This window comes from Haemaphysalis longicornis, unplaced genomic scaffold (assembly GCF_048455015.1).
Source record: "Haemaphysalis longicornis isolate Haplotype H1 unplaced genomic scaffold, Haemaphysalis longicornis Haplotype H1 scaffold_10, whole genome shotgun sequence".
NCBI lineage: Eukaryota > Metazoa > Arthropoda > Arachnida > Ixodida > Ixodidae > Haemaphysalis > Haemaphysalis longicornis.
The window spans coordinates 144,521,166-144,532,603 of NW_027526204.1; the positions used below are offsets into that span (position 1 = coordinate 144,521,166).

The window sequence follows — 11,438 nt, forward strand, 5'->3', positions numbered from 1 at the left end:
GCGCGACCCCGGCGTTCGTCAACTGCGGCTGCAGGCTACCCCCGGGCCTCCCAAGGTGCTGTGCTGCCCAACAGCGAGAGACTCGGAACCTGTGCATTGTGTTTGCGGGTTTGTGAGGCCGAGCATCGCGACGACGGCATCGTGCGGCGAATTCTGTTTCATGTTTAGTCCGCTGGCAGACTGATGTATACTATATACTGCCTTGTGAGCTGGATTCAGGGCTCACGGGATCATCAACTGCATCCCCGCTTTCCGAGGAGAAAGAGTCAGCAGTCATCTCCCCAGAGCTGCTGCTGCCATCGTCCCCCGAAGACTCGTTGCCGCCAACAGCGGCTCGTTTTTCTGCGGGGGTGTCTCGCGAGCTTCGAGATATAGCTTGTCTTGTGAGCCGTCGTTCGCACTTGTGTCTGCCACTATAGGTTGTGCGACTTCCTCTTGTGGCGTGGCCTCTTTCTCTTCTCCTGGCCTGTTGCGGTGCCTCTTCGACGGATTGCATCATCTCAGCCACCACCTCTTCGGCTTGCTCCTCTGTCGCCGCAGCAACAGCAGGTACCGATTGTTGTAGAAGGGAGACTGCCAACTGCTCTTCCCGCACTGTCCGCCAAGGTTTGGCACTCCCGCCGTCCCGCTCGGACTCCATGCTCCCTGCGCCACTACCTTGGATGGAGCTAGAGCTATCCTGTTGGACAGGAGCTGCTGGAGTGCCGGCCGCTCCCCCGGGACGCGACGGCTGCTGAGTCACCATCGCAAACGAGCGAAAAGTGCACTCCGCGACAGCATGGTCGCCAGCACACTTAGTGCAGGGCCCCTCGCACTGCTCGTGGCCAAACCGATCGCAGCGTTTGCACTTGGGCGTCGTGTATGCAGCCGCGTAGTGGAGGGGAAGGCCACAAATTTGACAATGGATACAAAGGCGCACAACACCCTCGTACTCGCACTGCACTGTGGATCTGCCTACAGCTACCAAGTTCGGAACTGCCCTACTCATACCCACGCGCATCCTACGCACACCTGACCAGACGCCGGGGAAACCCGACACTTTCCTTGGAACAGCTGTGGACCTGCCCAAACGACCCGAGAGCACGGCACAAAGCCTATAGTCCGGCTGGTCGTTTGGGTAGTGCAACACCCTGATCACCTTTGGCTGCGACCCGCGATAGTCGAACCGAACTTCCTGGTCACGAACGGTGACGACAGGGTTGTTCAGGAAACGTTCGACTGCGCTCTTGCTTTTGAAAAGAGATTTCAAACCTGCACGCCCGCAAGCTCTTGCCTCGATAACACTTGAACAAGGATCTTCGTCAGCTCCACGTTCGTCACCCCTTTCGGGAGTCGAGCGTAGAACGTGGAAGGCCGAAGCCGCGCATCCTGAGCTGCCATGGCGAACGCGAAGGCACAGAGAATTCACTCCTACCTGAAACACGCGCTTGGCGAGCAAATAACCCTCACGACTCACCCTGGATGGCTGTGGCGTGGTATATCCGAGCTGGAAAGAAAAGGGTGAACGCACTACACTGCAAACACAGCACACACAACGACGGCGCAGCACCGCTTCACATCCCGAGGCCCTTGCCGCGACCAGACATGACGAGTGTGGTACTTGCGAGCGCGACGCAGTAAGAAAAAAAATTGGCCGCGTATCTGCTCCTTTCGTTGCAAATGTCCACAAAAGACAATAGTCTTTATCGACTTTTGCCAAGTAAATGCCTTCCTTCGCTTTCCCACTTACCTCTCATGTTCCTTGTGCGTCGCGCTCCTCCCAATTGGTAAAGGCGCCAAAGGTTTGCTTAAAGGGACCCTGCAACACTCTTTGAGCAGTGCAAGTAAACCTGCGTGACATTTAGATTACACTCCCAGGAATACCTGAGCCAAATATTACACGTGTACGTGAAGCGGTAACCGCGCGAACCGCAGTGAAAGACGCGGAAAAACCAAGCGCGCTCCTTTCTATTTTCCTCATTATGCAGCTCTGGCATGGCCTAAGGGACGTCACTCGGGCCGTGCTGTTGACGTCACAGCTAAAATGATCAAAATGGCAAAAAAGATCTTTTCCCTTCGTGTTTCCGGTGCAATCCGCTGCCGTCGGTGGTGCTGTGCACTAAACTCATCTAGGCCGCAACCTCTGGCAACCTGCTTGGTGTTCAGCGTACAGCGAGTCTGCGCCAGCGCTTGCGAGCGTATGAGTCGCCCTGTTTTGAGCAAAAGGAGTTCCGTCGACGGCGCGCACTGTGGCTGCGAACGTTCCCGCGGGTGTGCCGCGAGTGCGCTTGCAATGAGCAGTGAAAAGGATGGGCGCAAACGGTGTTCCGTCGTTCCGTCGCACCACCGCATGTCGTCGTCGGCCTGGTGGTGTGGCTCCGGGGGACCGCCGCCGGCTCTTTTCCTGACTTTGCGGCGAGGAGTGTCCGCATACGGGTCTAAACCCACGTCTGCGCTCGCCGCTTCGAGCCGCGCTCGCAGAGCTGGGTCCATTGCACGCCGAATAGCACGGTAGCGAAAGCAGGTATCCGAAAACACAACAGTCGGATAACCCACATCAAGGCAACTATGCCTGAATTGCCGCACCGCTCCTTCCGCACCGGAAACGACTCCGCGTTGCCGAGATAAAGAGAAAACATGCCGGCCCATGACATATCGAAGGCTCCCAAAGAGAACGTCACGAGGCTCCCCCCTCTCCGAGAGAGAGCGCGCAGCCTTGGCCGCGTAGTCCACGCTGAGTTGAGAGGGAACGATTATGCGCGATTTTTCATCGCGCGTATCTACGGTGATACTGAACAGATTTTAATAATACTTGCGGGAGGAGATTCCTGAGACAATAGACTTTATCCTAACATGCATTCCAAATAGTCGGTTGTAAGTGTTGCAGGAAATTTACCGCGTTCCACTGCTCCAGTCCGGGCTTCTCGATGCCAACGCTGCCGTACGGCGAAGACGCGCGTGAATCGAGGCGCCCTACTCCACATGCGTTGCAAGCAGAACATGGAAGCTATCTAGTGCATAGAGTTTCTTAGTAAGTATACTGTAAGAGAGAGAGAGAGAGATAAATACATTTATTATCATGTCCAGCAGTAGTGGGGTGGGGAAAGAAGGGATGGGGCGGCGAGGTGTGTGGTGGACCTCCCCGCTACGGCCGCCTACTCACTGCGCGTCTCGGTGGAGACGGCGTTTTCGGCCGTTAGCGCGAGGATGTCCATCACCTGCCGGACCGTGCCGCGTTGATGGCCGATGTCGTCATGGCGAGTGCCATGCTTGGTGGCATTGGGTCTTGGGTGTCTTCTGGGGGCCTGCAGTCCCATAAAAGATGTGGTGTTGTAGCCCTGGCTGCGTTGCAGTGTTGACAGTGGTCGGTCGGGTAAACCGGGGGGCAGATGTGCTTGGCGAATACGGGGGTCCATATCGCTTCCGTTTGGAGTTGACGGAGTATCGTCGACTCCGCTCGTGGGAGGTCGGGGTGCGGCGGTGGGTACTTTCGTCTGGTGTCGCGGTACCAGGCTAGAATCTCACCGTATATGAGGAGCGGGCCGAGCGGCGTGGGTTTGGGGGGAAGGGGGGGGGGGGGGGGGGGCGCTGTTGGACGGAACGTGCGAAACCCTATGATCTAGTGGAACCTTTCGTAACAGTTGCCGGTTGATTTCTTTAAATGGCGCCAGAAGCTATGGTGGCGCGGGCGACGGCGGAGTGAATTTTTTTTTCTGCAGTTGATGAAGTATTTAATCTCGCAAAAATCAAGCATGTATGTGTTTTTATAAAAAGAACACTGCAAATGTCATTTCTGTATTAATTTGTTGTCTTATATTTGCGTAATGTCTTGTTCTTCGACAATGTTGACAAGTATGAGCATTACACCGGACCTAGACGGGTAGATTTAGCTGTGACTATATAAGACTATTGCGCAGGCATTGTTTTACTTTGGCGAATTTTTTTCTGCAGTTGGCGAAGTATTTAATCTCGCAAAAATTAAGCATGTATGTTTTTTTTATAAAAGAACACTGCAAATGTCATTTCTGTATTTATTTGTTGTCTTATATTTGCGTAATGTCTTGTTCTTCAACAATGTTGACAAGTATGAACATTACACCAGACGGGTAGATTTAGCTGTGACTATATAAGACTATTGCGCAGGCATTGTTTTACTTTGGCCGGGTGGCTGAATCGAGTCACAGACAGACAGACAGACCAAACTTTCTGGGTTAAAGTAGCCCAGAAAGACTATAGTCTTTAATAATCGGAGCAGACAACCGGCCGCGACTGCACGCACGGGAACATGTAACGGCGGCGAGGAGGTGCGCGGAAGTGTAACACGACACACTACTCACATATTTGGGGTATTCTGTGATCTCATTTTGGTATTCATTATGAAGCCCCGTAGGGCCTGCCAAAAATTGCCACGGCCGACGGTATTTCACGTCGTCCAGGCGGGGTATTGGGAAAAGTTTTCAACTAGCAATAGTCGCTCCTCGGATAAACCTCATTGGATGCGACACTGCCTCTGCGCAAAGCTGACGAATAATGGTTTTATTTTTACCCCCTTCAACTTGGAGTGAATCATAGTCACAGTTGGACGCCTAATGCAAATTCAACGTTGTATATAAAAACGCAAGTTAACTTATTTTTGTGCCTACGAGGGCATGTGCACACCTCTACTGCTAATAACTTTTAGTCTAAATAAGCCTGAAGTTGTTTAACTTAAAAGAAATAATAATGATAAACAGACGTGTGGACAAAATGGGTTCAGGGTAAAAAAACGTAGGTGGCGTCCTCTGCGAGATTCCCCCGCGCGCGCGCGCGAGACGCGCGGGCAGCGCGGGCGGGGTGATCGCGGAGGCCATGGACACGATGCAGCTGCGTTTCGAAAGTGGGGGTGAGCTTTTTCTGAGACAGATATTCGTTTTACATTGCTCGTTCCGTCGCCTTTTTGCGCAGACAAGTAACAGATAGCAAGTTCGCTTCTACGTGGGAGACTTTCAGCAGGCAAGGCAAGAGAGGCTGCGTGGCCTGTACACGAAGCGCGCTCGCTTGCACAAGGAGCTTTGCTAGTATGTTGGCGTGACTACGTTAGCACCTGAGCAAAGGTCCGAAGCGGCAACAGAGTGTTTTAGAGCGAAGCTGCGTGTGATTCTTAACCCGGTATTTCTTCGCGTCTGCCCGTTTACAAAACAGCCGTCGACAGAATGCGCTTTGCGGCAAAGCCAACTTCCTTGCGGATTGTCTGTAGCTCGGCCGCCGAGACGGCTCTATTATTACTCCGAGTTTCATTTAATTGTCATTATGTGTTCACCCTGGAACTGTAAACGTTTCAGGATTTCGTCTGGCTAGCTGTAACTCGTGTTTTATCGGAACTGTACCTAAACAAATAGTAACGTTGGATTGCTCAAATGACTACATGCCTTGGGAAGTTTCATCTCTGTAGGTATCACGGATAACTGTGAGTCGCAATTTTATTACAAGTAACGTGAAGCCGCAAATGGACAGCCCCGTGTCTGCTAGGAACTCTTGACCTTCCAAGTCTCAGTGAGCGAATTAACTGATGCTAGAAATGCTAAATCGTAAATTAGAAGCAATTGTATTTTTTTTTACTTGTTGGAACGGCACCCCGATCAATCGTGTTTTGTGTCGTTTGGTTTCACTGTCCAACCCCGTTCACAGCGCGGACTGGGGACAACTTTTTGTCATTTCTGCATGCTAGGTTGCATGCCATGCAATTGCCGTTGCCAAATGACGACGCGATATATGCGAGTGAGAAATAAACTGAGTTCATTAGTCTGCACTGCGTGGTGTGGCTTTCTTTGTGTTCATCTCTGTCCACGTCCCCGTTTTCCCCCAATTTCCCCTGACGCCAAGCGCACAGCACAGTCCCTGACCCCGCAAGAGATGAATTTCACATCACCACCACAGTGTTTCAATTTCTTTCTTTTACTTTTTTTTTTGCATTCGATACCTGTCATCACATGTGGAATGGGGTTCTTGAAATCACCCTTGCCTCCTTTGCAGGAAGCCTGAGTCAATATAGGGTTTCTGAGGACGTGTGAACGATCGAACTTGTTTCTACAGGGAATTTCCATCGGTGAATTCAATGCACTGTTGAGACAGTATAGCCAAGAAATTCGCTTACCAGTCATATGTCTGTTGACCTAACCAAGGCTCTTGATGGTAGTTACTACAATGCATGTTTGCTGCATAACATTCTTGGTGCCACTCTTGATTTTATTGCAACATTTCCGTGACGGTGTCTTTCTTTAAACGTGTGGTGCAGTTTGGCATGGTAGCTACATGGCATCGCAGCTGTTTTTTGAAAACACGTTCCTAACATACATTTAAGTTATATAGACAGAGTGCATTTTCCTTAGCTTCCAAGGAAAGTAAATATCTGTATACTAGTGAGATTGATATAAATCGTGCTAAACCGAATTCGCCCCCCAAAATTTAGAAAAATTATTTGCAACATAGAATCATCACAGCTTAAATGCAATTTTATAACTAAAAGGTTTGTGCTCCATCAAGTTCGAGTGGTACAAACATTCTGACAAAAAATGTTGCTGCAGAACAACATTACAACGATCAAAATGTTCCTTTTATTTCACTGACAAATTACGTAAGCCTCGCTACAAAGTGTTTTAAGCTTGAGTAGGCATAAAAACAATGTATCATCTGACTAGACTTAATACAATGTTGCAGGGTGTGTCAAAAACGTTTTCAATTCCCGTCTGATAACTTGAGTGTACATGTTTCTGTGCACAATTTGCGGTGTTCAACTACTTGAAACAGCATTGTAATACCATATAGGAAAAAAAAAAAAAAAACCCTGTGCATGTTTGCTCCAGCTCGATTACACCCTTAACATTTAATTGAAATAATGAAAAAAGGAAAAAGGTTGTAGTGCTGTTGCATCACTGAACAGCATAAAAACAGGACAGTAAGTAATGTTGCATTAGCCGTACAAAATGCCACTGACTGTTGCATAGCCTCAATACTATTGTGCATCAATAATGAACTTCTTGCTACTATTCTACCTTTCGGCAACAGCAAAACTACATTTACTTGCCAACCCACCTGAACAAACAAATGTTTCTGCCAGGCCATTTGTATTTAATGTTTTCGCAATTTTTACATGCATACTTACATGCATGCATGCAATACTTACCTACGTCACATATTGCTGAAAAATCAATAAAACCCAATTCCAAAGGGCAGCTCTACAAGCGCTAGATGAAAGAAGAAAGTCTGCGATGTACAAGACTCAAGTATTTTTTTTATTCCTTCATTCGCACCATGAGGTAATCGCTAGGCAGTGGTCCTGTCGTTTGAGCACTGCACCCCACAGAGTTCGTCAAACCTATCACGTGGTTGGTTCATTAAGTTCGCGGCAGTGTTACATGCTGGGCGCCCACAAACCCAATGGCAGATATGAATGTCGCACTCAAACCAGCTATTCTCGGGACCATCAGTTCAGTGCAATGAGACCGCACTCAACCCAAAGGGCGCGAAACAAACCCAACTAAACACCGCGTGATGCAAATAACTTAAGTGCACAACGTCACTGCAGATTTTAATACCTATTGAGAGGAAGGTGGACAGATGTTCGCATTGAACTCGCACAACTGCGCATTGAACTCGCACAACTGCTATTAGGCGCGCTCGTTAAGCACTTCTAGGTTAACTTTGTAGCTTCCGAACAAATAAACAGACATCACTTGTTATTTAGGAGTGGTGGTGATGGCAATACCACTGCTCTCCCTTTAGGCAGTGTGGCCAGTGTTAAAGGCACCTCCAAGTGTTTAGCTCACTCCGAATAGCAAAATTTGGCGTTGGTTGCTGCCTGCTTGGTACACACGACGCCGGCCTGAAGTGTGGTTCATCCAGTGATTTCGGCTTAGCGTCACGGGTTTCGCTTCTTTGGTGTTGACAATGAAATGCCTAGCCCAAATCATTCTCGAAAAATACTATTCGGCACAAGTGCGAGGAAAAAAAGAGCGGACAATTTTTCATGCTCGAGAAACATCAAAACGCGGAAGACAACGCACAGTAGAGTACCAAATAATACTAACACATCGCGTGAACTAAGAAGAAAGGTTGATGGTAAGAGCAAAGATACTGCAGCTTTTACATCAAAATAACGAGGAAAAAAAAAATAACCGAAGACACTCCACAAAAACTGTGATAGACAAGAGCACCCACTCGGTCGACACATGAAAAGGAATGCATTTAACTCTCCCTAAACACATTTATTAAAAAGAAAAAGAAAGAGCAGCTTCTGAAACGCCAAAAAGAAGTTGCCAGTATGTCAATATGAGAACTTGGTGCAAGTAGCACAGAAAATTTAGTGCACTGTGAAGCACTAAACGACCACACTAAATTGCTACCACAGACAGACATTGCACTCCTGAGCTGTCGTTCACACACATCTCATCGTCCACAAATGTAGGAGAGAGAGAGGAAAAAAAAAAATAACTTGGACATGCAATGGCAAATTGGTTCATCCTCGACAGATTTCACTTCCCCCTCACCTGAAGTTACCGTCCTTAAACATTATGGCAAACACTTCAAAGGGAAGGCTTCAGCTTTTAGTGAAAGCAAGAAAACTTCGCACAGTGCACTGCTACAGCAGCTTAAGATATAAAGAGGGAGAGAGGAAGAGTTGGGCGGGTGGGAAGGGAGCACACACATTTGCAGGCACCACATTTCATTTCAACAGAGTACGGTCAACTTAAAATTAAGTTCTACACAAAGACAAAGGTCCTGCAACACAGAACCTTCACAACTGGCACTCTCGGGAGGAAAAAAAGATGGAAAGAACGGACACGCTTTACCACTGTCATTACACAATTTAAGCAAGGCCGTACATTGTTGGGCACATTGGTAAAATATGCTGGGATTTCTACCGTGTGCGGCAGTTCCAGCGGCAAACTTTACTGAACTAGATGGCTGTGGCTAGCAAAAAAAAAGGCCCTTTACACGCACGCACCTCACAAAAAGGCATCTAGTATACAAACTGTTGAGCAAACGATGTGTTATTTCCGTGCTGGCTAGTGGAGATGGGGAATACAATGAAATGAGGTAACACAACCGTGGTCCAATTTACTTTACTAATGGCAAGAATACCTAGGTGAACTGACTTGTTACAAGCGATGACATAAGCGTTGTTTGTTGTTCCATTTATGTTATTAATGCATTTTTCCAATTTCTTTGCATAGCATGCCGCAATTTTGCACAAAAAACTAAAAGGAGAGAGAGAGAGAGAGATGGAACAAAATAAGGAAAAGCAAAAGTGGCTCAAAATCAGTCGACACTGAGCCAAGACCCGCCGATCCAAGAACCGCTGAATAGTACATACGAAAGCTATTCAAAGAATGCCTTTTCATAAAAAAACCAAGGCATAAAGAGACGCACGGTGCATAGGCGAACAAAACTAAGCATCAGGACATCACACACTGCATCAGAAAAACAACACAACAGCAGTGGGGGCCGACTGTCTAATTGGCGGCTCGGTGAAAGAGAACGTTCTCCACACTAGTGGCAGTGAACTGAGAGGCACGGCCAGTGTTCAGGGGCTGCACAACCGGTGAGCTTCAGCGCCGACGTCTCCGGGACGACGATCGAAGCGACTGGACCCGTTCATTTGGCAGTGGTGGTACGGTTGCTGTCTTTGAAGACTGCGCTCTCGGGAGTCTCTTGCGTGCCCCAGTGGGTGGCGGCCTTAAGCATGGCATCACGACAGTGCGTTTGTTGAGCCGGCGCTATGTGGCCGCCTGGTTTCTTAGAAGGACCTTGAAGGAGTCCAGCTGCTGAGACATCTCCTGCAAGTGAGTACGGACCACGAGTAAACCAACTGACTGCGTTTGTTCCTCAGCTGGTATGCAAGTGGGAACTATTAAAACATGAACGTTAAAATCACTGTCCCGATTTGGGAGGAGGCAAACTGAAAGTACTTTGCAGCCAAGTTGACATCACGATCAACTTGAGCCATGCTCAATGTTTTGCTGAACCACCACTGCGTCCATTGTCGCACCCAATTTTAGTTCGAGGTTGCTACTTAAAGCTTTAAGAAATGGTCATTTGGCTTTTAAGTTTACAGTTCTGCAGAAACTGCACTTTATAACTGAGGCAAAGAAAAAGGAGGCGTAATCTCTGTTACAATCTGATGATTCTCAGAAATTCGTCAACACACTTTCGGCACAAGGGAAATCGTATACACTCAAACCTTGTTAAAACGTCAGAGGATATAACGAAATATTGGATATAATGAAGTAAATGAAATTCCCCTCAAAATCTCCACAGAGAACCATGCATTTGAAGCCTCGTTGTAACAAAGTAAAATAGAAGTAAAATAGACCTGTCAATGGATATAACGAACAATATTAATCTCCCCTCCCAACAAAAACCCTACTGCGGTGCGTGAAGTGCTCCACGGAATTCAACACTCGTTTGGACACACACGGCCAAGCCAGCCATCATGCTCGCTTTGTCAGACGGGCAGAGCAAGGAGCATGGCTCTCTCAACATCGATGTCGACGTGCTATTGTCGCAGATGTCACCGAACAAACTGACACAAGCGACGACAAAGACGCCGTGGTCCCCACGTGTTCGACGTGCTATTGTCGCAGATGTCACCGAACAAACTGACAAGCAACGACAAAGACGCCGTGGTCTACCATGCCCACGTGTTCGACGTGCCAGTGTCGTGGCACGCAGTTGATGCGGTTGACCTTCGTTGCTGTTTCTTCAGTGCCCATGGCAACGGAGAAAACGGCATCAACCGTTGATGCCATTTTTGTCGTCACCATGGGCACCGAAGAAACTTCATTTTCAGCGGTGGCTACCGCTGAAAATGAAGTCTTTCACTTGCGGTGTCCGAAACAAATGAGCATCACGGACTTTTTTACAACTGGTGACAATAGTGGACAATAAACTAGGCAGTGTGCGCATTGAGCAAGCAAAATATTTGTCTCCTATTCAATTTCCTTCGCATACGCGGTCGCGTAGCAGTACAGTGGGCCGCGTTGTGATTTCCTTCTTTGCATGCTTATAGGCGTGCATCCAACTGAGCCATAAACTGTTATAATTGATATAACGAATTAATTGTGGCTCCCCTTCAACTTTGTTATGATGAGGTTCGGTTCTTCTTCCCCGCTAGTGTTCTTTTGTAGACATGACTGTGGCAACTTCCCGACCTCTCGGCAGCCAACCACAAGAAGTTCGCCCCATCCCGAGCTGAGCACCGCGCACCTGCAGCATGACGTTGCGGTCCCAGGACCGGCGGTGCCTGCGGACCACGTTGAGCAGGGCACAGTGCAGCCGCTCCAGCTGCTCCACGGTCGCCCCCTCGGTCTGGGCCACGGTCCGCTCCTCCAGCTCCTCCAGCCAGCCACGGTTCAGCTGAAGCTCCCTCGGCACGGCCTCTGCGAAAGGGAAGAGCACGTCCACCGACCGTCACCACAACG

At 48.7% G+C, this 11,438-nt stretch overlaps 1 protein-coding gene and 1 non-coding gene across 7 annotated transcripts in view; both read right to left on the reverse strand.

Moving 5' to 3' along the window:
• Positions 1-4,360: 4,360 nt before the first annotated feature.
• On the reverse strand, positions 4,361-4,501 carry LOC144160172 (U4 spliceosomal RNA). The gene has a single exon (XR_013320360.1). It is a non-coding gene; the product is annotated as a U4 spliceosomal RNA (small nuclear RNA).
• Positions 4,502-7,229: 2,728 nt separating this feature from the next.
• The window catches only part of LOC144159568 (ATPase family AAA domain-containing protein 2-like), a 47,980-nt gene continuing 43,771 nt past the window's right edge, over positions 7,230-11,438 (reverse strand). For all 6 annotated transcript variants that reach the window (XM_077691139.1, XM_077691140.1, XM_077691138.1 and 3 more), the window contains 2 exons: positions 11,224-11,396; positions 7,230-9,794 (listed from right to left, as the gene is read on the reverse strand). In XM_077691139.1, the coding sequence (XP_077547265.1) occupies positions 9,735-9,794; positions 11,224-11,396 (233 nt within the window). In that variant the 3' untranslated portion in view covers positions 7,230-9,734. The remainder of the gene's footprint in view (positions 9,795-11,223; positions 11,397-11,438) is intronic.